Below are 26,043 nucleotides of genomic sequence, written 5' to 3'. Positions count from 1 at the left end.
TCCTTCCTCTCTTTGCAGTGAGCATGGAGTTTGGGCGGGCTGTATGGCTCCGCTGCCACCCATCAGCTTACCCTCCATGCCCTCACCCGAGCTTCGTGGCACACTTGGGGGGTGTTGCTGTGGGCATCACCTTGGGCGTAGTGGTCCTGAGGAACTACGAGCAGAGGCTACAGGACCAGACCCTGTGGTGGATTTTTGTGGCCATGTACACCATCTTCGTACTGTTTGCTGTCTTCTGGAACATATTTGCCTACACCCTGCTGGACTTGAAGCTGCCACCCCCACCCTGAGGGGCTGGAGAATGGAGGTGGGGAGGCGAGGGAACAGCAGCATGCAGAGGGAGCATCTGTATCTATTTCTCATACCAGCTCTGTGAGACCCGGGATAGAGGACAGAGACTGGGTCGCTGGGATATTTGTGTTTAGATTTGAACAGGCAATGGAGGCGGTTTTCTAAAAGGCACTGGTGGAGGAGTTGCATGTGGCTGCCATCATTTTTCTTGACTATTCTAAAGACATCATGCTAGAGTGAAGGCCTGGGGTTGGGTGAGAGTGGCCCATCCCCCCAAGCTGGGCTCATGCCACATGGTTGCATGTGCTCCCCTCTCCCTGCCACAGACCAAGCAGCAGCCCTTTCCCTCATCCTTCATGAGGAGAGATCCTGAGAGACAGGGAACCTCTGAGGTTGCCCAGAGATAACTTCATGCCAGGCAGTGTTACCTCTGCAGCTTGGGGTGAGAAGAGGGCCTGGTGCTGGCTATGTTGGCTTTGACTTCTGAACCAGGGTGATCTTCTGGGCTGCCTGTGGGTGCTAGGGCATGGCTTCTAGGGCCTGCACTGGGCACAGCAGGGGAGACGCTGAAGGCCTCACTCTTGCCTCGCAGGGCCAGTGAAGGGATCCAAACTGGGGGAATGAAGTTTATCCCAAGTTCCCCCTGGGGAAGGCCTAGAACCTACTTTAGAGTATTCCCTCCCTGCTATCCAGAATGCTGGCATCTCACACCAGTGCCCCAGGTTCACGCTCTGCTTGGACTTTAAGGTCTTTCTTTCTCTTCACTGCCCTTTCCTTACTTTGTGCTTCTCCTTTGGGTATAGAGACAGTGTTTTGGTGTGAGTGTGTGTGTGTGTGTGGGAGAGTGAGAGATGGGAAAGACAATATGAGGGACGTAGGAGCCTCAGAGTAAGGGAGGGACAGTGAGGGTATGAGGGTGTTTGTGTAAGAGAAGAGATGGTACTGGGAAGGGGAGCCATGGTATGCTGTGGTATGGTCACTGAATGTCCTTAATTTTAGCACAGCTGCCCCCTTCTTTCCCATCTCCTGTCCCTTCCAGACACCTCCCTGAGCATCAACTGACTGTAGGAAAAACTGTCCATGCTGGAGATTTCTGGCTCTATCAGGGGCTTTTGGACTACTGAGAGAAGACTCTCAGCCATATTACACTCCTGTTTTCCTCTGGGGTGGCTTTCATATCCAAAAGTGTCCTGTTCTGCCTCCCACAGAAGAGACTCTGAGGTACAAGAGAGGCTGGGATAGGAATATCAAGGCCATGTGTCTATGTGAGTTGGTGGGACAGGAAGCTGCTGTGAAAGGAATTTTAACTAGGATAGAGAACTTTGCTTTGGGGAAGAATTGTTGGGAGCTTGGATGAGCATCCAAGGTGAAGCAGCCCACAGACGCATATGCTTAGAGCTGGGAGGAAATTTGCAGCTAAGTCCCCTTGCACCTATTTCACAGGTGGGAGAGTAAGGTTGAGGGAATGACCTCCACATCCTGGCAGCTGCAGAAGCCAGGACAGGAATCTGAAGGAAAAGCCCTGCCTCCCAGCACGGCCCCAGCTGCCTCTGCCCCTCCAAGAAGAGATGGCAAGCTCGGGCTGGTACTAGTAGGAGCAAGTACCAAGGGGAGGGTATGAGGCAGGTGACCTTTGACAAAATGTGTCCTTACCTTAAAACTGCCTTTGTGACTCTCAACTCCTGAAAGCCCAGGACAAAGAACCACAGGCCTGGGAGGCGAGGAGCAGAATTCATGTAGCAGCAAGGGTAGCCCTGCTCCTAACAGAACCCTGTATGTGGTGAGGTCCAAGTCAGCCAGACTAGGCATTGGTGACTCAGACCACTGTAGCCTCCTGGCCTGGTGGTTACATGGAAATGGACAGCGTCTTTCTACCCAAAGATACCCACTCACGACAGGACTCTGCCAGGCTCTCTACTATCTTGACCCAGCACTAACTAGATTGTCCTCGTCCCCACAGATAGCTCCTAAGGTCTTCTTACACTTGTGCCAACACCATGCTGAGGCCTGTAAGCCTAAGGCCACATGGACCCAGGTCTTTGGCTGAGCTGCATCATCCTGGACCATCTTGTCTGTTGTCTGCTTGCTGTTCTCTGCCCATGAGAGATGTACATGGAAGAATGAGATTCTTGGGAGAAGAGATTTTGAGGCTGTGGGGGAGGAACTGAGGACTTGGGTGAGGTTCAGAACGGGCCAGGACTTCATTACTTCTGCCATGGGCTGCAACCTCAGCATGTTGTCATTTGCAGATAGGGAGGATGGCTGCTGGTGCCCTACTGGGAGAGGAGCATTCTCTCCATACTCCTGTCCTAGCACCTCAGGCTGCTGGGATGTGGGTGAAGCCAGCAGAATGCCACCCTTTGTCATATGTGGTCTAGAAAGGGCTGAGAAAGCAGTCAACTATAAGACTCCAAAGTGGGTACCAGTGGCTCACATCTGTAACCCAAGCTACTTGGAAGGCTAAGATCAGGAGGATCACAGTTCAAGGCCAGACCAGTGAGATAGTTCACAAGACCCCATCTCCAAACTAACCAGAGCAAAAATGGACTAGAGGTGTGGCCAAAGTGGTAGAGTGCCTGCTTTGCAAGCACAAAGCCCTGAGTTCAAACCCTAGTCCCATCAAGAATACCCCACAAAAAAACGAAGACTCTAGAAAGCCAGTGTCCAGTTCTTCCTGGGCTTCAGCTGAAAGCTTGTTACTGAGAAGGGCCATCTCCTATCCTCTAAGTCTGTTTACCATGGTCTAGGATGTTTGGAGGGAATCTCTTCTATACCCCAGGCCACCAGCACCAGCTGCAGCCTATCAGCTCATTTACCTCTGCCACCTTCTCTGAGCCATCACCCCCAATCAGGGCCACAGAGAAGGACAATAGAGTCACTTCACTGGACCCAGAAATGTTTGCTTTTTGGTGTCTGCCTTTCTTAGCAGGTCTCCTTGCTCCTGTGTCCCCCACCCTCCCAGCAGTTCTTGCCTACTTGGCCTTCAGCCTCCTCCCAGGTCTCCCTCTTTCTCTCCAATAGGATCTCCAGCCGGGGTGCTGGGATGAGGAGGGCAGTGTAAATCTACAGGCTGGTGGAGGTAGGTTGGTCTTTCATCCACAGGACACAGAGATTGAAAGCTGGGGAATTCCCAGACAGCAGTCGTAGACTTGCTTGCTTGTTAAACAGGAGAGGAATAACAGAAACTGAGGAAGGGAAAACAGGCCTTCAAAGGAGACATTTCGCTTTAATGACACCATTCATCATTTGTTTTTTAATTAGGAAAAGCTCCCTAATGAGGCTTTTTTGCCAGTTAATGGGACTCTCAATTTCCATGCAAACCATTCTTGCTCAGAAAATTAGGAGAGTCATTGCTCACCAAACCCAGAACTTCCTCTAGTGTCCAATTCAGTTTTCAGATAATGCAGATTGCCCGGTACAGTGGAAGCCCATCTGGCATCATTCACGTTGCTCCCAGGGCTAGCTACAGAGCACCACTTCTCCTTTGCCTTAAAAACAGTGCTCCTCGGCGGACTTGAGTAAGTGTGGGGCGGTGGGGAGCCAAGAAAACACAAGCTGTGATGTTGGTTTCTAAATATTTTTGTATTGTGTACATGCTGTATATTTTGTTGTAACATATTATTTGAGCACAGATTCCATTAAAGAGTTTTTTTTAAGCCATTGGTTATTTAGGAAGTGACCTGAAGTGCTGGCATGATCAGTTCACACATAGAAGGGGAAGTGAAAGAAGTATAAATGTTCAAGGTAAAGTCTGGGATGTGGGAAGTTAAAACAATCAAGCCACCTTTGCTTGGATTAGGAAATTGGGAAAGTTCATTGTAAAGTATATTTGTAGGAAAAGTGATTTGCTTAACACGAATTTTTCTAAGCTTATGGCAGTGTATGTAGTTTTGCCAGTCACAACTTAAACTTGTTTGAAGTGACATGAAGGTCTGATGTGGGAGCCTGTTTTATCTGGGGCTGGGTCAGGGTAGGTGGGACAGGGTAAAGAACAGTGGATTGGTAATTTGTAAAATAGAGAGCCTAACACCAGTCTTTCTAGTTTAGTTTTGGTGATTCTTCCTCAATCTTCTGAGTTGATTGCTCTTCCCATAAAAGCACACATACATAAACAATGTTGGGGATGGGTGGCAGTGGATAAGGAAATTCATCCCTGAATTCAGATGATGAATTTCTGTGCCAGTTTCCTGGTGAGTGCCACATTCTTTTACCACACCTCTAGCACAGATTAATAAATACTATCCCCCTTATTGAAGAAATCTTTGACATGTGCTAGGGACATTCCTTCTTTACTCCAGTAACCTTGTGTCAGGTCCTGGGGGCCATCAACATCCTGATCTCGAGAAATAGGGTAGAAAGGGCATGGTCAGTTCACACACAGAAGGGGAAACAGAAGCAATAAATGCTCAAGGTGAAGTCTGGGACGTGGAAAGCTAAAACAGTCAAGCTTGCTTTGCTTGGACTAGAAACTTGGAAAAGGAACTGGTAATGTATATTTGAGGGGAGAGTGAATTGCTTCCACAAACTTTTCTAAGCCAATGGCAGCATAGTAGTTTTGCTGTTCATAACTGAAACTTCAGCATGGGGGTTGTTTCCCCAATTTTTTGCTCGAGGTCAGAGAACCTACTTTTAGTTGGAATGTGGAGAACTGACTTGCCAATAAGAAAAACCCAGGTGTTCCCATGGTTCAGTTCCAGGCTCCAGTACCTGAGGCACAAGGCAAGCTCCTTGGAGACAAAAGCTGATAAGTTAACTTTGCCTTTGGCCTCCTCCCATTTCCCGTCTTCCTTTTGTGGTTCCTTACTTCTATCAGATTCTCATTCTTTAAATAACTTAGTAAGGTGTTTGCCAATAATAATTAAGAAATGAAAACCCCAGGGTAGGCATCTTCATAGCTACTTTGTGTGAAGTGTTTATAAACATCCCCATATTTATACAAAAGAAGGCTTAAGAGTTTAGTCACTTGCTGATAGCATATCTGGATTCACACCCAAGATGTCTGGTTCCAAAGTTCATGCTCTCTAGCCTCCAGATATTTGCATAGGACATCAAGCACACTAAACACATAGACACATGAAGGTGTTTGTTAAAAGAGCCATTTGCAGTGCATTAGGTCTAGGGTCATTCCATAATGAACTAGTGGAACGTTTGCTCAGAGTTCACTTTTAGCAGGGCCTCTGCTTTGTCAGCCCTTCCAGAAGTAGTTTACAAAAAACATTAACAGCTGTTAAGCCATTATTTTTCCTATCATGAACGTCCCTATTCAGAATGTAGGCATTTATGCCACCTTAGCCATTGGTCCACATGATTCAAAATCCCCGGTGCAGTTAGGAACTGAGTTGCCTTCTCTGAGCTCCAAGTGGAAGGACTTCATGGAAAGAAGTGAGGTTTCCACTGAGGAAACACATGATTAGGAAAATGTCCTAGTGACTGAATCTTATCTCTGAGAAGCATGTGACATAAGTGATCCTCTGGTAAAAGACAGACATTCTGTCATGGTTAAGAATGAGAGTGAAAAGAATTGAAATGGGCTATTGTGTCCTATGTGTGTAACTTTACTGGACAATGAATAAAACATTGTGATAGAAATTGCTCTTAAACCCTTCCTGATGCCTTCTTAAAGATGCAGGTGACTTGATTTTCTTCAACACATTCCTTAGTATAACAGTATAATTTCCCCACAAACGTGTTGGGAATTAAATCACTGTCTCAGATAGAAGCTATGTTTTATTATTATTATTGTTATTTTTATTACTATTAGAAATATATTTACATAAATACCGTTTTTATAAATGACAATGTATTCTTCCTGTGTATTACACACATAATACAAATTTATTCCATTTTTCAAACAAATATCTTTAAAGGTTAACACATAGCTTATTAAAATTTGAATACAGTACATGTTTTTGGTCATGAGGTGGTTCTTTTCATGACCAACATGATCCTCAAATTTCATGACATCATTTTCCTTTTCTATACCAGTGATAATTTGTCACAGACTTTGTAAAAATAAGACTAGTGTATACAACTTTGTAATGTGAATCTACATTACAAAAAATATATATACAGACACAAAAAGAATACACAATATACCTTGCCTATACCCATATGTGATTTGAAGCAGATGATATATTTGCTGTTTAAATACCATTTACAACATGTACTTTTAGATGACATGAATTTGAGAATGAAAATCATGTTTTCCAGACTCAAAATGTTGATATCCTAATGTTACTTATTTTAAAAAATTGATATCCAGCAGGGTACCGGTTGTTTACACCTATAATCCTAGCTACTTGAGAAGATTTTGGTTCAAGACCAGCCCAGGCAAATAGTTCTTGAGACTCCATCTCCAAAATAACCAGAGCAAAATGGACTGGAGATGTGACTCAAAGGGTAGAGCTCCTGCTTTGCAAGCATGAAGCACTGAGTTCAAACCCCAGTCCCACAAGAAAAAAAAAACAACTGATTTCTAGGTGGGTAACCCAAGTACATTAGAAAAAGATGGGTTAGATTCAAAAATAGTGTCATAAAGTTGATGATTTTCCATAGCCATTCTGAATGCTATAAAAAAAAGATTAGGTTTTTTTTCTAAGTTAATCCAAGTTATTAAACTTTAAAATCATATGAAAGCATTTATGAAGATCCTGAATTGTATTTCTCATTAAAGAAAAAGAAAAGGCTTGGTGAGTCATGTCTCCAGACTTGCTTATGTAGAGGAGAAAGCAAAGGCCTCTGTCAGTCATCTGGAAAGTTGAAACCCAGCACTTACTGTAAACTTACAGCCATCTAAGAGCACTACTCAGTTTTATAGGCTTGGGCTCCTCTGTGCATCCTGAAGGCAGTGACAGCACAAGACTTCTGATCTTCTAAATAAAAATCATTATCAAATGAATTTGTTAAAGAGCCATGCAGAACAAATGTGTGTGTAGCAACAGCTGGCATCCATGGGAATTATAAATGGCTAAATGAGGGCACTTTCAATTGATTCAGAGTAAAACAATAACAAAACACAAAACACTAAAATTGATAAGCAACTCTGCTAGGAAAAATGTGTTGCATTCCTGTTACAGTTTGCTTGTAAAAATGTATTTGTTTCTTAATAATGTAACTTAAAGCTCCCGCATTTCCATCTAGAAAAACATCTGTAATACCAGTGACTTGGGAGGCAGAGATCAGGAGGACTGCAGTTTGAGGCCAGCCCAGGAAAAAAGTTAAGAGACCCTAGCTCAACAAAAAAGGTTGGCATGGTAACATGCACCTGTGATCCCAGCTATGTAAAATGACAGTGGTCCAGGCCAGCCGGAGTCCCTATCCAAAAAATTATTAAGCAAAAGGGCTGGGAGCATGGCTCAAGTAGTAGAGTGTTTGCCTAGCAAGCTCAAGGCTCTGAATTCAACCTCCATTACCACCATCACCACCACCACAACACACACACACATACACACACACAGGCTCTTAGCAAGTATCTATAAAGTGAACAAAGTGGTGGTGGAACCACTTCTGCAGTAGCTTTCCATTACAGATAATGTTTTATCTTGAAGCTAATGCATCTGTTTTTAAAGCTCATTTAATTTCTTAATACTCATGATTTATTTGCATATTGACTTAAAAGCTAGCTTCATCATCCATGCCAACTATCAGTCAGGCAAAAAAAACGTATCAGTATCAGGCACCTACAGGATACACAGATCTATCTTTGGAATGGTGTCTTGGTGTTAATCTATCCTAAGACTAGGATTATTTTTCTTTTTGGGCAGGAGGGCAGATAACTAGAGTCTTACTATGTAACCCAGGTTGACCTAAGCCTTGAACTAGAGATCCTCCTGCCTCCACCTCGCTCCACTGGGATTATAGGCGCGAACCACCATGCCTGGCTAGGATTACATTTCTTAAAAGAAACTACAATCTGTTAAAAAGAAGTAGTATAATTTTTCTGGAGGACAATTTGCTAAGATACTCCTAGGAGAAGCCAAAAATCACCTCTGAACTTTTTTAGGCAACAAATTTCTACAGTTTTAGAATGGGATCAGCAATATACTGTAGCTCCCCAACTCTAACACACATAGCTATCTAGAACTCAGTGAAGACATTCCTCAGATTTTTATGTTTAATTAAGTTAGATAGTAAAGGTACAAGAAAGAAAAAGAATCTGGTATGTTTCAAATAATCAAACTGTAATCCTGTGAACAATGATAAATACTGCAATTTCAAACATGAATGCTTGAATATACAGCTTCACAAAACATTTATCTCAAAACATGATCATAAACTTTGGGCAAGAAGTTCTTTCATGAATTCTTCAAGGACAGCTACCACATTTTTGGCTTCAGGCATTTCTTCATGTTCCACTTTAACAATCTTCAAAAGAATATCTCCACTACCACAGTTCTTTAGGAACATGTAACATTTAAACAAAGCGTAATGGTTCATTTCTGCCTGCCGGATAAATCTCTTCAAATTGTTTGTATCTTGTATGGCCTAGAAAAAGATCACTGAGTTAAATATGTATTTAGTGAGATAATAATGAAGCCTGAAAAATCTCTCTTATCCAGTTGAGAATTCAACATTTTGCTAAGAGGTAAGCTTTTAAAATATTTCATCATTTTTATTGCTAATATGCTTTGCCCTTGGTAGAACAAAATCTCACAAAAATACTTCTAAAAATCTAAGGTGACAACACTCCCCACAATCAGAATTCTCAATCACTTTTTTTAGTGGTTTGCAAGTAAGCTACACCATAAATTGCAAGCTTGATGTCCCTTAAGTATAAGCAATTATTCACCCAATTTATAGGAAATGAAATTATATGTATGCAGAAGCTACTGAAAAGTCAAAGTACATGCCTTGTTATGATTCAAGTTTTGAGAATGTCCTATCCAATAACATCAAAGCTATAAAGCAGATGTTATTCCATCATTCTGTTACTAATTAAAATTCAGACAAAAAAATTTTATGTGGCCCTTGACACACAGCCAATTAATTACCTTTAGTTTAAAGTTCTCCAGGACTTGTCTGAAAAGAAAAGGGTTACCCCCTTCAGCACCATTTAAAAAAGCCTGCATCCAATCCTCACAAAACCGGTTGCTTCCTACAAAATATTTTAGAGTTAAACAAATGAAAATGGCCCACAAGACATTTCTTCATAAAAACATTTATATTGAATTATTTAATACTTCTATAGTCATCTAAAAAAGTGTGCTTTTTTTTTTTTTTTTTTTTTTTTTGGTGCAAATGGGATTTGAATTTAGGGCTTTGCAAAGCAGATGCTCTACCACTTGAGCCACACCTCCAGTCTGGCCATTCATTCCTAACTGTTCACTAATACTTCTTTGCATGAGTCAAGCAGTTTTATCATTACCCTATTGATAAACATTTAAGTTGCTTTCAATTCTTTGCTATTTCAGTTAATGCCTTAATGAGCACTTTTCTTTTTGTCTCCTTGTGTATATATAAGTTTCTTTATATACATAGGAGTGGAGTACTAAGCATGACTTGATTTCCATGTTTCTAAAATCACTAGTTTCCAGCAGGAGTGGGATAGTCATGGAAAACTGCACGAGACAAGAAGGATACATATTTGCATTACTTGTTCTCAATGCAAAGACAAAACTCAGAACAAGTCCAGGAAGGCTACTTCGGAGTTCACTGCTTACCTGCATTGTAGAACTGAGGCTGGGAGCCACTGCAATCGATGATCACAGACTTATGCTGCTCCTCTGTCATGGCCATGCACAAAGACGTCATGGTGCCTTCATGAATAAGTCCTTCAAGACTGGCCACACTTAGAAACCTGCCACACACAAATCCATTTCCCACAAACAATATTGTAGGATGGAAGGGAGAAAACAAATTCATTCTACACTGGGGGCTTGCTATGGAAAAACTTCCCTTCGCAAAATTATGTTCATTACCTGTTAATGTCTCTCTTTGTTTTTTCATCTGATTCTTTAACCTCAACAGGAGTATAACTCAAAGCCTATAAGAAAATAAAGGCTGGTTGATACCTGTCTTCCAGTTTTCCTTACAAAGCCACCACATTCTTGGGAAAGAAAATGTTACTTTTCCCAATAACCACCACACGGACAGTTGATGGGCAGTGCATGAGCTCTCCACAGCTTTATTTACCAGCTGCTTGCTAACATTTTTATATAGTGAAAATCACTTTGGAATGTTTTTTTTTTTCCAAAATGTTTGATCCTATTAGGAAGTTTCAGTAAGCATTTGCAATTCAATTCCACCTTAGTAATAAAACTTTCTAGATCCAAGTAAAGAAAGTGTAGTCTTGACAGGGAGCAAAGTTTGAGTGAATATTCAGAGGGGAAAAAGTAATATTAAGAGAAAATGAGTATGTCTATAAACAATTCAAACTCTGCCAAAGTAATTCTCAACTAGTAAATGCTCTTGTTTGGGCAATACTTACAGCATGTAGCAAAAAGGTAAGTTTCTCCTGAAAGAGAAGAACAACTCTTTGGATTGGGCATACAACATCCTCAAACCAGCTATTCAGGTAAGACTTTATTTGGTTCTCCAAGGCCCTTTCCTAGATCAAAAAGAAAATGTCATTTGCTTTATTATCATATAAGCCTTCTACTTAGTGGACTCAACATTTCTTTACTATGCTCTTGACAACAAAAAGCTGGGATAGACGCCTTTTTTTCTTTTGAGACAGCATCTCAGTATGTAGCCCAGACTGGCCTCAAACTCACAATCCTCTTTCCTCAGCTTCCCTTATCCTGGGATTACAGTTGTGACCACCACACCTGATGACACCTTTTTTTTTTTTTTTTAAAGCTAACACTACCAACTCAGAAAAAGGAATTGCGATACAGTTGTCCTAGGAGACTGAATTAATAGGGTTTTGGTTCACACTGTTTTTCACTGGAAGGAGGTAGGCATTCATGTCCATCTCTCCCCAATATACTGTGTACTCATTGGAGATACTGTTTAATAAACTACCAGAACCTGGTAGGGTATATGAAACATAGTAACTATGGAATGATTGAAGAAATGCTGAGAATTTGTACTCAAAATGTGAACAGAGGAGGATATGAGTAACTTCATCAAAGCACTGAGGCCCACAGCAGTTGTCAGACAGGCGCCCAGGCACACATTGGCTTTCTAGGCTGTGCTGCTCTCTAGGGACTAGTGTCACCCAGGAAGAGCTTCAATCTGAGAGCTCAAATCCCCTAGTGTGAACTCAGGGCTTCATGCTTGCAAAGCAGGTTCTCTACTGCTTGAGGCACGCCTCCAGTCCATTTTGCTCTGGTTATTTTGGAGATGGAAGTCTCTCAAACTATTTGCCCAGGCTGGCCTCAAACCACGATTCTCCTGATCACAGCCTCCCAAGTACTGAGGATTACAACCACCATCCACTGACACCTGGCTCCTTCTTTTTCTTTTTTTTTTTTTTTTTGGTAGTACTGGGGTTTTGAACTCAGGGTCTAATGCTTGCTAGGCAGGCACTGTACCACTTGAGCCACTCCGCCAGTCCTTTTCTGTGTTCGAGATAGGTCTTGAAACTATTTGCCTGGGCTGGCTTCAAACAGCAATCCTCCTGATCTTTGCCTCCTGAGTAGCTAGGATTACAGATGTTACTACATGTAATAGATAATTTATCAGAGTCATAACTTAAATACTGATACAAGATGAAAGCATAATTTTTAAAAGATCTGAATAAATTAGTCAATATGGATATATGTAATTCACAAAGGATTGATTAATAAAAATGGGATGTTTCTAAAAATCTTCGATATGTCCAAGGATAGCTATCCTGTTACGTAGCATGTCTCTGGTGCCAGAGGCTACATAGACCATAAGCTCTGATGAGAATATAAATCTTATGTGCCTAGAAATCAGGAAAGCAGCATCCACTTCTTCATCAGACATGATATTACATCCAGGCTCCTATGGCTCACATCTATAATCCTAGCTACTCAGGAGGCAGAGATCAGAAGGATCTTCGTTCAAAGTCAGCCTAGGCAAATAGTTTGCAAGACCTATCTTGAAAAACCCTTCACAAAAATAGGGATGGTGGCGTGGATCAAGGTAAAGGTCCTGGGTTCAAGCCCTAATGCCGCAAAAAAAAAAAAAATTACATGCTACCGAATTTAGCAGCTAAGAATTTTTCATAGGTGCAATACATCAAAAGCAACCTTGTGAAACTTTCAGCACTTATAGGACTGTGTTCCCTGATTTCCTTAAAAATCACCAGTCTATGGCTGGGGGCACGGCTCAAGTGGTACAGCGCCTGCCTAGCAAGTGTGAAGTCCTAACTTCAATCCCCAGTACTGCCAAAAAAAAAAAAAAAATCAGTCTACTAATGCAGAAACTTTAAAGTGACAGAGGCCAATAGAAAGGAACCAGGAACTAGAGAAAAGGTTAGCTCAAGAAAAATTAATGTAGAATGTAACACATATATATGTACAGGAAAGCAATTCGAGTAAACTCCCTGTATAGCTATCCTTATCTCAACTAGCAAAAATCCTTGGTCCTTCCTATTATTGCTTATACTCTCTTCAACAAAATTAGAAAATAGTTTCTGCCTGGTAGTGAGGGGGTGGGGGGAAGAGGGAGGGGACGGGGGAAGGGGGGAGAAATGAACCAAACATTGTATGCACATATGAATAAAAGAAATAAAAAAAATCAGTCTATTGGCGTACAAGGTAAAGGGTTTTTTTTTTTGTTTGTTTTCATTTTACAGTAGTTTATCATACTTTTGATTGGCAAGGTGAAGTTTTTAGAATTTAGCTATCTTTGTTTTGTGACTACCTATATGACAGGTAGTTATAATTACAGTGGTCATGGTATGTTAATCATTTCAGTCTTATAAAACTTAAATCAGTCATCTTACCTCAAAATCCATGTTACTTTTCAGTCCTTGAATGTACTTGTCCAATTCAGGCCTGAAAGTATGTTCTTAAGGAAATACTAAAGGATGAATAATTAAGACAATGTTTCATCTCTCAACAGGAAATGTAAGGTCTCTCAAATAATGCAAACTATAAATTAAAACAAGCCAAGGAAATGGCCAAATTTAAGTATGAAATTCAAGCACATGTAGGGGTAGAGAAGCTTAGGGAGGCTTCCCATGTTCTCCTTCCTGACACCTTCAAACAACAATGAAAGGATATAGCTCAAGGCCCTTTTCAGACCCTCCTAAAAAACAGACCACATACTCTGAAGGGTTATGTTCAGAGCCCACTGCTACTGTTTCAGGAAGCAGTTTCCCTTGTTGGAAAAGGCAGTAGTAACAACCAACTGAGTAACCTGGAATTCTAGAAAAGAAAGAAAAAGGTAAAATGTAGTATTTTGGGTATTCATGTGGTCTGCTCTGAACCTGGCCATCTTGATCTGGGGACTCCTTTACCTGCCCACTAATGCAGAGCTTCCCAGATTTCTCAAGTTTACTTATCACAGCAGAGGAGAGAACATTTGCATGGTGGACATTAATTAAAGTGGCCCTAACAGAAGTGAACTTTGAGTTGTCCTCTTTTATGTGAAAAATTCATGCCAAGTTTCACTCTTGGTATACCCACATTTGCATGAAGAAAAGTCTCCCCTTTCCCCAAAATGTCACAAATCATGGATGCTCCAAGTAGATGTGCCAGGCTTATCCTTAAGCCATGACCTCATACTCCTGAGGGGACTTACATATAAACTTCATGATATAAAGTGAACTATAATCAAGGAGTGTAACAGTGCAAGGTGCCTATAATCCTAGCTACTCAGGAGGCAGAGATCAGGAGGATTGAGGTTCGAAGCCAGCCCTCAGCCAATAGTTCTTGAGACCCCCATCTCAAAAATGCCCAACACAAAAAGGGACTAGTGGAGTGGATTAAGCTGTGAGAGCACATGCCTAGCAAGCATGTGGCCCTGAGTTCAAACTCCAGTGCTGCCAAAAAAAAAAAGGGGGGGATTGTAACAGAAAGATGACTGTAACTTTCAATTTTTAAAAAATTAGCATATGCTAGTTGTACAAGGGAATTCCATTGTGACATTTACATATGTGGTTACAATGTAAAGAATGTGTATGTTTAAGTATGAACTCCATCAAGGTAACCAGCCTTGTGACTTTGGGCATGTGATTTAACTTCTCTGAGTTTATTTCCTCATTTGAAAATGGAAATAAAAGCTTGGTATAGTGGCTTAAGCCTGCAATCCTAGCTACTCAGGAGGTGGAGATTGGGAAGATCATGGTTCCAGGGAGCCCAGGCAAAAAGTTAGAGAACCCATCCCAACCAATAAAATCTAAGTATGGTGGCATGAGTCTGTCATCCCACCTGCAAAGAGAAGCATAAATAAGAGGATCACCATCCAGGCTGGTCCAGCCATAAATCAGACCTTATCTCAAAAATAATTAATGCAAAAGATGCTGACAGAGTGGCTCAAGTAGTAGAGCACCTGCCTAGCAAGTGTGAAGCCCTGAGTTCAAATCCCAGTACTACAAAAAAGAAGAAAAAAAAGGAAGTAAGAGTACTGTTCTATCTCACCTTTGAAAGGAGAATTATTACATCAAAGTTTATGAAAGCATTTTACAGACTATAAACTATACAATTTCAATTTGGGTAATTAACTCTTATTTTTTTTTAAGCTGAGTTGGGGTTGAACACTGAGCCTTGTACATGAAGATAGAGCTGTACCTCTAAGCTACACCCCAATTCCTTAACTCTTTTCTTACAAGCACAAAAATAACTTAGGCACCAGCGTCTCTACCATTCAATTAAACTCACTGCACAAATGTTTACATGAGGCCCAGTGCTTGGGCTGCTGGAAAATGACCCTGCAGGTCTTTTTAGAGTTTCTCATCACTTCTCATATTTACCTCAGAAGTAAAAATTCAGGACACAGCAAATTTTATACTTACCTCAGCTCCACAGATGCAACATTACCCAGCCCTTCAAAGTCGGCTCCCTTTGAAAGACGCTTAGCAATGAATCTGCGCAGCTCTGGCTCCACTTCAGATGGTAGATTAGTATCCACCGAGGAGAGGCTTGACAAAGGAAAGACACACATTCCTTACCAATGGATGGGTGCATTCACGCCCATTAAGTCAAAATGGTACCAAAGCCAGGGTCTCCCTTAAGGAATTAAGAAACCTGTCTGCCTGATTCCTGTTGGTGAATGCTATAATTTGGATCTAGAATATTCCCCAAAGGCCCATGTGTTGAAGGCTTGGTCCCTAGCCCATGGTTCTATTGTGAGGTGGTAAACTTTAGGAGGTGGGGCATTGTTTGAGAAAGTTAGGATATTCAGGGTATTAGATAGAGAACCCTGGCTTCCTCTTCTAAGCTGGGGATGTAGCTCAGTGCTTGTCTACCATGCACAAGACACTGGGTTCCATTCCGAACACTGGGGAAAAAAGATATTTTGTCATAGCAATGGAATGTATGTCACCAAGTATGACCTACCTTACCAAACATTTTTAAGTATTCCTATCTTTCCAACTTGTTCTCTCCAGTACTAGAACTGCACTGGAATTCCCAACCCACTGTTCCTCACATTCTCATCTCCTCACTTCCCTTATTCAGCTTAAACTCCATGGCCACTCCCTATAATCACACCTCTGCACATTCTTGCTTTTCTTTCTTTCAACTTTATTGAGGTATAATTATATAGAAATTGGCTACTACACACAACTACTGTGTTGTTTTCATCCCACTAGACTTGCTTAGCAAAACCATTCAAGGTCTCTACCTACTCTGTACCTGTACCTATGCACTTGAGTGTGATTGACTAAAACCCCACACTCACGGTGTTGAGTCTCATGTTAAATTAATGAGCACTAGCTTCAAGTGGGTGCTACCTGCTGCCCATCTATCACTACATTTTCTGGTTCACTCACTCTCCTACATCACTATCTCCTGCCTCCTCCTCCTTCAATCCTTCAAGTGCCAGAAACCTATGAATAAATACAACATCTTAGGAACTAAAAAAAAATCACAACTTCGGAGCCAAGCATGGTAGTGTGTGCTTGTAATCCCAATACTCAGGAGGCTGAAGCACGATGATGAAGAATGGGAGGCCACTCTCTGCTTACTGGCTTCCACCTGTATTTCCCATCCATAACTTTCAATAAACTCCATTTAACACCCCCCCACACAAAAAAAGAGTTTGAGGCCTGCCAGGCACTAGTGGCTCACACCTATAATCCTAGCTACTTGGAACATTGAAATCATGGTTAGAGGCCAGCCCAAGAAAATAGTTCATGAGACACCATCCAAAATAACCAGAGCAAAAAAAAATAATAATAACCAGAGCAAAATGGACTGGTGGTGTGCTTCAAGTGTATAGCTCCTATTATGCAAGCATGAGTTCAAACCCTGGTCCCACAAAAAAAAAAAAAATTTGAGGTCAGCCTGGGCTACATAGCAAGACCCTCTCTCTAAGTAAATAAAGAATTTTACTTTGCTTTAGATTAGAACATAAATAGAATATAATGAAAGAAAAACTCTTCTATCACCCACCTTCACAACATGAACCTAATGCTTCTCAAGGTCTTTTGTTTTAGTTTATATTATAGGAAATTTCAAACATACAAAAGGAAAGAGGGGGATTCCAAGATGGTGGCTAGAGGGAGGAAGCAGAAAGAGTGCCTCCTAAAGTAAAATCTTGGAGAGATGCTGGAGATACACCTTACAGGAAAAACCACCAAAGAAGAGGCAAAACTTTGACTCCTCCACACCTCCACCCTGTGTGTAACATTCCCACTCCACATTAAATGGAGAAAGCAGGAGGCTCCCGTGCCACCGCCAGACGCCAGTGCCCAGACGGCCTGGGAAGATGCGGACCACAAGGTGAGCTAAGCAGCACACGGTTCTCCCACAGACAACCCTGGGCCAGATCAGCATATCCCCCTGGACAGACCAAAACCCACCCAGGGAAAAAACTGAATAATAAGCAATAATAACAAAAAAGACATGTAGCAAAGAGGGCAGGGAGCCCTAAGCTCCGAAGAGGGGGAAGGGGAAATCCCTCACAACAAGCCAACTGGAGAAGGCAGGAGAGGTGGCACACACCCAGCAATCAGGAGTGGGAAAGCTTGTAAAAGTGGAGGTGGGAGGAAAACTCCACAGGAGGGGGGAAGACCCACTTCCCATGTGAACTGTAAATAAACATGCTGGCCTGAGAAAGCAGGTGCAGTGTCACCTCCCCAGTGTGCTTGGATAAGGAAAAGCTTGTAGCAGTGGCATCACGCCCAGGAGAACTCTAAGTAAACAAAGCCTGCGGGGCCAGGTGAGTGTTAAGCTCACTCCTGAGATCTGCATAAATAAAGCCTCCAGCAAGAGCAGGCTGACAGCAGGGGGCAGGTGAGCCGCAGCCTCAGATAGCCATTCACAGAACTGTCTCCAGACTCTTTTTTTTTTTTCCTCCCTACCTTTGATGACACAAAAACTGAACTACACCTGCGTGCTGAAAAACTTACTGAAACTGTATTGCATTTGAACTTGGGACACTTTGTGGTGGTTTTGTTGTTGTTGTTTGTTTTGGTTTGGTTTTTTTTGGTTTATTTTCCCTTTGATGAGACAATGACAGAACTACTTCTGAGACAACATCTTCAAGATTGCAGGCTTTGGGACTAACACAAAGATTATTAAGACTGAAACTTTATTGTGAACCTGGAGTTTTTTTATTTTTTTAATTTTATTTTTATTTTTATTTACTTTTTTATTTTATTTTTCTCAATACTTTCTCTGTCTCTCTAATGCCTGTTCCACTTCCCATTGATAGGTACACTACCTCTCCATTTATATCCTTGAAACTTTTTGTTTGTTTGTTTGTTTTGGGTTTTTTTTTGTTTGTTCACTTGTTTTTCCCTCTTGCTTTAACTTCTTTGCTTTCCCTCTCCTCTCACCCTTCCATTCTAAATATCACCATTGTTATTATTATAAGATAGAAAATACTTAATTGCACACAGTACGGGAACAATAACAACACCAAGGGCAATGACGGGAAGACAGAAAAAACAGGGAAACCAGTTTCCCCACAGCAAAAAATTAGTACAGGAACCAGAGGGAAATGAACAAAACAGATACTCAGATCCAGACTCCAACAAAATGAAGATAAACTATGCCAAAGAACCCAATGAAGCTCACAAGAACAATCTAAAAGAACAAGTACTACAGGTAATCAATGAGAATTTTATAGAGATGATAATGGATATGGTCAACCAAAATGTACAGGAGACACTCAAGAAATTCCAAGACAACAAAAATAGAGAATTTGAAAAAGCAAAAGAAGAACTAAAACCATAGAAGCACTGTATAAACACCAAGTGAAACAAAGAACACGATTAGTAAAGAGATAAATGAACTCAGGATGAAAATAGACAACATGAAAGAGGAAATGACTCAGGATATGGAAAACCTCAGAAAAAGAACAAAACAGAATTGCAAAACAAAACGGAAGACCAATCCAGCAGAATAGAACAAACAGAAGACAGAATCTCAGAACTCGAAGATGAAATGGTAATTAAAGGAAAAACCGAAGAACTATTAGTTAAACAACTCAAGACCTGTGAAAAGAAAATGCAAGAACTCACTGACTCCATCAAAAGACCAAACCTGAGAATCATGGTCATTGAAGAAGGAGAAGAGGTGCAAGCAAAGGGAATGCGTAATATAGTCAACAAAATAATAACAGAAAATTTCCCAAATCTAGAGAAATCTATTCCCATACAGATGCAAGAGGCCTCCAGAACACCAAAGAGAACAGACCACAATAGAACTACCCCATGGCATATTATCATTAAAACAACAAGTACAGAGACCCGTGAAAGAATACTGAAGGCTGTAAGAGAGAAAAAACAAATAACATACAAAGGTAAACCCATCAAAATCACAGCAGACTTCTCTACAGAAACATTAAAAGCAAGAAGAGCTTGGGGTGAGATCTTCCGGGCACTGAATGAAAATAACTTCAACCCCAGGATGCTCTACTCACCAAAACTATCATTCAAAATAGATGGAGCAATAAAAGTCTTCCGTGATAAGCAGAAACTAAAACAATATGTGACCACAAACCACCACTACAAAAGATTCTTCAAGGGATTCCACACACTGAAAGTGAAACCCAACATAACCATGAAAGGGCAGGCAACACCAAACTACAGGAAAAGAAAAAGCAAGAAAGTAGAAAGTAACCTCCATTTAGGTACACACAATCAAACCTTCAAACAACAAAGACAACTAAATGACAGGAATCACCACATACCAATCAGTACTACCACTTAATGTTCATGGACTTAATTCCCCCATCAAAAGGCACCGTTTGACGAACTGGATTAAAAAGGAAGATCCAACAATTTGTTGCTTACAGGAGACCCATCTCACTGACGGAAATAAGCATAGACTTAGGATGAAAGGCTGGAAGATTTACCAAGCCAGTGGCCCCCGAAAACAGGCAGGAGTAGCAATACTTATCTCTGACAAAGTAGACTTCAAACCTACATTGATCAAATGAGATAAAGAAGGACATTCCATACTAATAAAAGGGGAAGTAGACCAGAAGGAAATAACAATTATCAACCTATATGCACCCAATGTCAACGCACCCAATTTCATCAAACATACCCTGAAGGACCTAAAGGCATATATTAACTCCAACACAGTGGTCATGGGAGATTTAACACCCCATTATCATCAATAGATAGGTCATCCAAACAAAAAATCAATAAAGATATTCATGATCTAAAATATACAATAGATCAAATGGACCTACTTGATGTCAACAGAACATTTCATACAACTTCTACACAATTTACATTCTTCTCAGCAGCTCACGGAACCTTCTCCAAAATAGATCATATCCTAGGGCACAAAGCAAGTCTCAGCAAATATAAGAAAATAGAAATTATACTATGCATTCTATCTGATCACAATGCAATAAAACTAGAACTCAACAATAAAAGTAAAGACAAAAAACATACAAACAGGTGGAAACTGAATACCTCATGATTTAATGAACAATGGGTCATTGGTGAAATAAAAGAGGAAGTTAAAAAGTTCCTGGAAGTCAATGAAAATGAAAATACAACCTACCGGAACCTATGGGACACAGCAAAGGCAGTTCTGATAGGAAAGTTTATAGCCATGAGTGCATATATTAAAAAGACTGAAAGATCCCAAATCAATGACCTAATGATACATCTCAAACTCCTAGAAAAACAAGAACAAGCAAATCCCAAAACAAATAGAAGGAGAGAAATAATAAAAATAAGAGCTGAAATCAATGAAATAGGAATCAAAAAAACCATACAAAGAATTAATGAAACAAAAAGTTGGTTCTTAGAAAAAATATACAAGATCGACAGACACTTGGCAAACCTGACTATAATAAGGAAAGAAAAAACCCAAATTAGTAGAATCAGGAATGCAAAAGGGGAGATAACAACAAACACCATGGAAGTTCAGGAAATCATCAGAGACTACTTCGAGAACCTATATTCAAATAAATTTGAAAATCTTAAAGAAATGGACAGATTTCTAGATACATATGATCATCCAAAACTGAACCAAGAGGTTATTAATCACCTGACTAGATCTATAACACAAAATGAAATTGAAACAGCAATCAAGAGTCTCCCCAAAAAGAAAAGTCCAGGACCTCATGGATTCTCTGCTGAATTCTATCAGACCTTTAAAGAAGAACTGATACCAACCCTCCTTAAACTGTTCCATGAAATAGAAAGGGAAGGAAAACTGCCTAACATATTTTATGAAACCAGTAGTACACTTATCCCAAAACCAGGCAAAGACACCTCCAAAAAGGAGAACTATAGGCCAATCTCCTTAATGAACATTGATGCAAAAATCCTCAATAAAATAATGGCAAACCACAATGAACAACACATCAAAAAACTCACTCACCACAACCAAATAGGCTTCATCCCTGGAATGCAGGGGTGGTTCAACATACAAAAATCAATAAACGTAATAAACCACATTAACAGAAGCAAAGACAAAACCACTTGATCATCTCAACAGATGCAGAAAAAGCCTTTGATAAGATCCAACATCATTTCATGATAAAAGCTCTAAGAAAACTAGGAATAGAAGGAAAGTACCTCAACATTATAAAAGCTACATATGACAAACCTATAGCCAGCATTATACTTAATGGAGAAAAACTGAAACCATTCCCTCTAAAATCAGGAACTAGACAAGGATGCCCACTATCTCCACTCCTATTCAACACAGTACTGGAATTCCTAGCCAGAGCAATTAGGCAAGAAGAAGGAATAAAAGGAATACAAATAAGTAAACAAACTGTCAAAATATCCCTATTTGCAGACAACATGATCCTATACCTTAAAAGACCCAAAAAACTCTACTCAAAAGCTCCTAGACACCATCAATAGCTACAGCAAGGTAGCAGGATATAAAATCAACATAGAAAAATCATTAGCGTTTCTATACACTAATAATGAACAAACTGAGAAAGAATATATGAAAACAATTCCATTTACAATAGCCTCAAAAAAAAAAAAAAACCAAATATCTAGGTGTAAACCTAACAAAGGATGTGAACGACCTCTACAAGGAAAGCTATAAACTTCTGAAGAAAGAGATTGAGGAAGACTATAGAAAGTGGAGAGATCTCCCATGCTCATGGATTGGTAGAATCAACATAGTAAAAATGTCTATATTCCCAAAAGTAATCTGCATGTTTAATGCAATTCCCATCAAAATTCCAATGACATTCATTAAAGAGACTGAAAAATCTACCGTTAAATTTATATGGAATCACAAGAGGCCATGAATAGCCAAGGTAATACTCAGTCAAAAGAACAATGCTGGAGGTATCACGATACCTGACTTCAAACTATATTACAAAGCAATAACAATAAAAACAGCATGACACTGGCACAAAAACAGACATGAAGACCAGTGGAACAGAATAGAGGACCCAGATATGAAGCCACACAACTATAACCAACTTGTCTTTCACAAAGGAGCTAAAAATATACGATGGAGAAAAAGCAGCCTCTTCAACAAAAACTGCTGGGAAAACTGGTTAGCAGTCCGCAAAAAACTGAAACTAGATCCATGTATATCACCCTATACCAATATTAACTCAAAATGGATCAAGGATCTTAATATCAGACCCCAGACTCTAAAGTTGGTATAGGAAAGAGTAGGAAGTACTCTGGAGTTAATAGGTATAGGCAAGAACTTTCTCAATGGAACCCCAACTAATGAACCAATAAAGAAATGGGCAAGTGAACTAAACAGAACTTTCTCAAAAGAAGAAATTCAAATGGCCAAAAAACACATGAAAAAATGCTCACCATCTCTAGCAATAAAGGAAATGCAAATTAAAACCACACTAAGATGCCACCTCACCCCTGTTAGAATAGCCATCATTAGCAACACCACCAACAACAGGTGTTGGCGAGGATGTGGGGAAAAAGAAACCCTCTTACACTGTTGGTGGGAATGTAAACTAGTACAACCACTCTGGAAAAAAATTTGGAGGCTACTTAAAAAGCTAGATATTGATCCACCATTTGATCCGGCAATACCACTCTTGGGGATATACCCAAAAGACTGAGACACAGGTTACTCCAGAGGCACCTGCACACCCATGTTTATTGCAGCACTATTCACAATAGCCAAGTTATGGAAACAGCCAAGATGCCCCAGCACTGACGAATGGATTAAGAAAATGTGGTATCTATACACAATGGAATTTTATGCAGCCATGAAGAAGAACGAAATGTTATCATTCGCTGGTAAATGGATGGAATTGGAGAACATCATTCTGAGTGAGGTTAGCCTGGCCCAAAAGACCAAAAATCGTATGTTCTCCGTCATACGCGGACATTTGATCAAGGGCAAACACAAGAGGATTGGCCTTTGATCACATGATGAGGCGAGAGCACAGAAGGGAGGTATGAGGATAGGTAAGACACCACAAAAACTAGATAGCATCTGTTGCCCTCAACGCAGAGAAACTAAAGCAGATACTTTAAAGCAACTGAGGCCAATAGGAGAAGGGGACCAGGAACTAGAGAAAAGGATAGATCAAGAAGAATTGACCTAGAAGGTAACACACATGCACAGGAAATCAATGTGAGTCAACTCCCTGTATAGCTATCCTTATCTCAACTAGCAAAAACCTTTGTTCCTTCCTATTATTGCTTATACCCTCTCTACAACAAAATTAGAAATAAGGGTAAAAGAGTTCCTGCCGGGTATGAGGGGGTGGGGGGAAGAGGGAGGGGGCGGCAGGGGGGGGAGGGAGGGGGGGAAGGGGGGAGAAATGACCCAAACATTGTATGCACATATGAATAAAATAAAAATTAAAAAAAAAAAAAAAAATGAAAGAGGGCAGTATAATTACTCACATGTTCCCCACCATCCAGTTGCAACAGTTTTCAGCTCATTGCCAACTGGTTTCATCTTTATACCCATACCATTCTCCCAATCCCATGTTATTTTGAAGCAAATTCCAAGGATCATTTAATTTCATCCATAAATTTCTCACTATTTGAAAACTGAAAAATTCCTTAAATCATTATCTATTCAGTGAATTTGTATTATACCTTATTTTGCATCAAATGTCAAGATGTATTCATTCATGCACTTAATAAATATGTATTAAATGTCTACACCAGACAAGTACCACTCAAGGAACAAGGTAGAGACATCAATGAAGAAAAGGGGTTCTCCTTTGCTCCTGCAGTATACATTGTAATGTACGGTAGAAGAGATAGTAAAAATAAACAAAGGGGAAAAAAAAGATTAAAATCTTTGAGGTTTGAACTCAGGGTCTACACCTAAGCCACTCTTCCAACCCTTTTTGTGAAGGGTTTTTTCGAGATAGGGTCTCCTGAACTATTTGCCCAGGCTGGCTTCGAACCTCGATCCTCCTGATCTCTGCCTCCTGAGTAGCAAGGATTACAGATGTGAGCCACCAGCAACCAACAGAGAGCACTTTTTTTTTTTTTTTTGGTGGTACTGGGGTTTGAACTTAGGGTCTAATCCTTGCTAGGCAGGCACTGTACCACTTGAGCCACTCCACCAGTCCTTTTTTTGTGTTGGGTATTTTTGAGATAGGAGCTAAATTTAAATCTTGATATTAAATATTTTACTGGAGTTCCAATCAAGAAACTCAAAACAGGACTGGGGACACAGCTCAAATAGTAAAGCACCTACCTAGGGAGTGCAAGGCCCCTAGTTCAAACTCCAGTATCACCGAAACAAAACAAAACAACAACAAAAAAGATTCTCTCTGGCTAATCACAGGGGCAATATCAGTACTTGAATCTGCCTCAGCCAGGAATGAATGAACCAATGAGGAAATCAAGAGAGGTTCCTAGGGAAAAGGAGAAATTGATGGTTTGACTTAGGGAAAGCTCAGTGGAAATAGGGTACCCACTGACATCTACAGGCCAGAGATGCACAGAAGATTGAAAAGCACATGCATGGGTTATGATTAAGCTGTTTTTACCTGAAATCATCACCAGAGGGAGTTTCCACATTTGTGTTACTTGGGCTTCCATCATCACCGTCCCCTCGTTGCTGTGCCAATCTACAAGCCACAAAAACAAATAATGCTATCAATTATGGGCTCTAAATCAACCAGTGTATGAGGCCTTTGCAATCAGGGTAGGGGCAAGACCTCCACTAAACTGCTGCAAGGTCAAAGTGCATGGGTTCTCTACTGCCTAACGATTAAATAAATTTTAAAAATAGGTAAATAAAATAAATGCTGGACGCCAGTGGCTCTCTCAGGTGGCAAAGATCAGGAGGATCGCGATTTGAAGGCAGCGGGGGGGGGGGGGGAAGGCGGGGAGGGGGGCCGGGGGTGGGGGGGAGGAATAGTTCACGAGCCCTTATCTCAAAAAAAATAAAATAAAATAAACCCACCACGAAAAAGGGCTGGTGGAGTGGCTCAAGGTGTAGGCCCTGAGTTCAAACTCCAATACTGGGGAAAAAAAAAAAAATCAGTGCTGACAAGGACCCCTGCTCTAGCCAAAACCTAAAAGGTGGAGGAAAGGTTTAATACCCAGAAAGCTCAAGGAAACTTCTCTTTAAAAAACTGGATTCACAGGGCCAGGAGGAGAGAAAAAGCAGCAAGGACAAGGACCTCGGAGGGAGGGGATAAGGGTGCTGATCCGAAGACGGGACAGGAACTGAAATCATGGGGCATTCGAGAACTGCGCTGAACAGACGGCAGGGGCTTGGGAGGGGCGGGCATGAAGTCCAGCAGGGGAGCCGGGAAAGACGGAGTGTGGCCAGAAGGGCCCTTCGGGTCAAAGACCTCGGGTGGGAGAGTAGATGTGGTTTGGGAGCGGCCAGGACGCCGGGCTGGGACCGGGCCGGGATGTAAGGCCGGGCCGGGGACCCGGGGCGGGGCCGTGGGGGCGGCCGGCGGCACCTGCTTCCGCGGTAGCTGTAGAGGCAGTAGTGGCTGCTGGGCGGCGGCTCGAGTCTCCGCTCCTCTGCAGAGCCAGCTTCCTCGCTGCTCTCCAGTTCCTTCTCATCCCCATCCAGCGACTCCTGCAAAGACGGCAGCATCGCTGCGGTCTCCGAGCGGCCCTGTGTCCCCGCCAAACCGCTCCCCCGCTGCCGTACAGTCCTCGGTGAGCGCCGGCTCGCCCGGCTCTCCGGCCTCGCGCTCCCAAGTTCCGCTGGCGTCTGGGGCCTCCGCGGGTCTGCTCCCCCCGGGGCGAGGGCTGTTGAGTTCGCCCTCGTTGAAAAGCTGCCCTTGTCTTTTGAATTCACTTTTCCCCCCTGTCACTTG

General features: G+C 41.4%; 2 protein-coding genes across 7 annotated transcripts in view; one reads left to right on the top strand and one right to left on the bottom strand.

Moving 5' to 3' along the window:
- The window catches only part of Rhbdl3 (rhomboid like 3), a 50,513-nt gene extending 44,019 nt beyond the window's left edge, over positions 1-6,494 (top strand). For all 5 annotated transcript variants that reach the window (XM_074046370.1, XM_074046366.1, XM_074046367.1 and 2 more), the window contains one exon: positions 19-6,494. In XM_074046370.1, coding sequence (XP_073902471.1) covers positions 19-290 — 272 coding nt within the window. In that variant the 3' untranslated portion in view covers positions 291-6,494. The remainder of the gene's footprint in view (positions 1-18) is intronic.
- A 1,956-nt stretch (positions 6,495-8,450) lies between these two features.
- C11H17orf75 (chromosome 11 C17orf75 homolog) lies at positions 8,451-26,043 on the bottom strand. 2 transcript variants are annotated; one of them, XM_074046372.1, is made up of 10 exons: positions 25,678-26,043; positions 24,748-24,828; positions 15,161-15,286; positions 13,428-13,571; positions 13,148-13,205; positions 10,718-10,837; positions 10,209-10,273; positions 9,951-10,087; positions 9,282-9,385; positions 8,451-8,775 (listed from the first exon to the last, which is right to left on the bottom strand). In XM_074046372.1, exons 1-10 carry the CDS (start codon positions 25,815-25,817, stop codon positions 8,560-8,562), a joined length of 1,191 nt encoding a protein of 396 aa, XP_073902473.1. In that variant the 5' UTR covers positions 25,818-26,043; the 3' UTR covers positions 8,451-8,559. The 2 variants fall into 2 exon arrangements, with proteins under 2 accessions (XP_073902473.1, XP_073902474.1); XM_074046373.1 differs by lacking the exon at positions 15,161-15,286 and having other exon boundaries at positions 25,678-26,042.

This window comes from Castor canadensis, chromosome 11 (genome assembly GCF_047511655.1).
Source record: "Castor canadensis chromosome 11, mCasCan1.hap1v2, whole genome shotgun sequence".
Lineage (NCBI taxonomy): Eukaryota > Metazoa > Chordata > Mammalia > Rodentia > Castoridae > Castor > Castor canadensis.
Note: the sequence above shows the minus strand (reverse complement) of the source record. Positions and strands in the feature narration are given on the sequence as shown.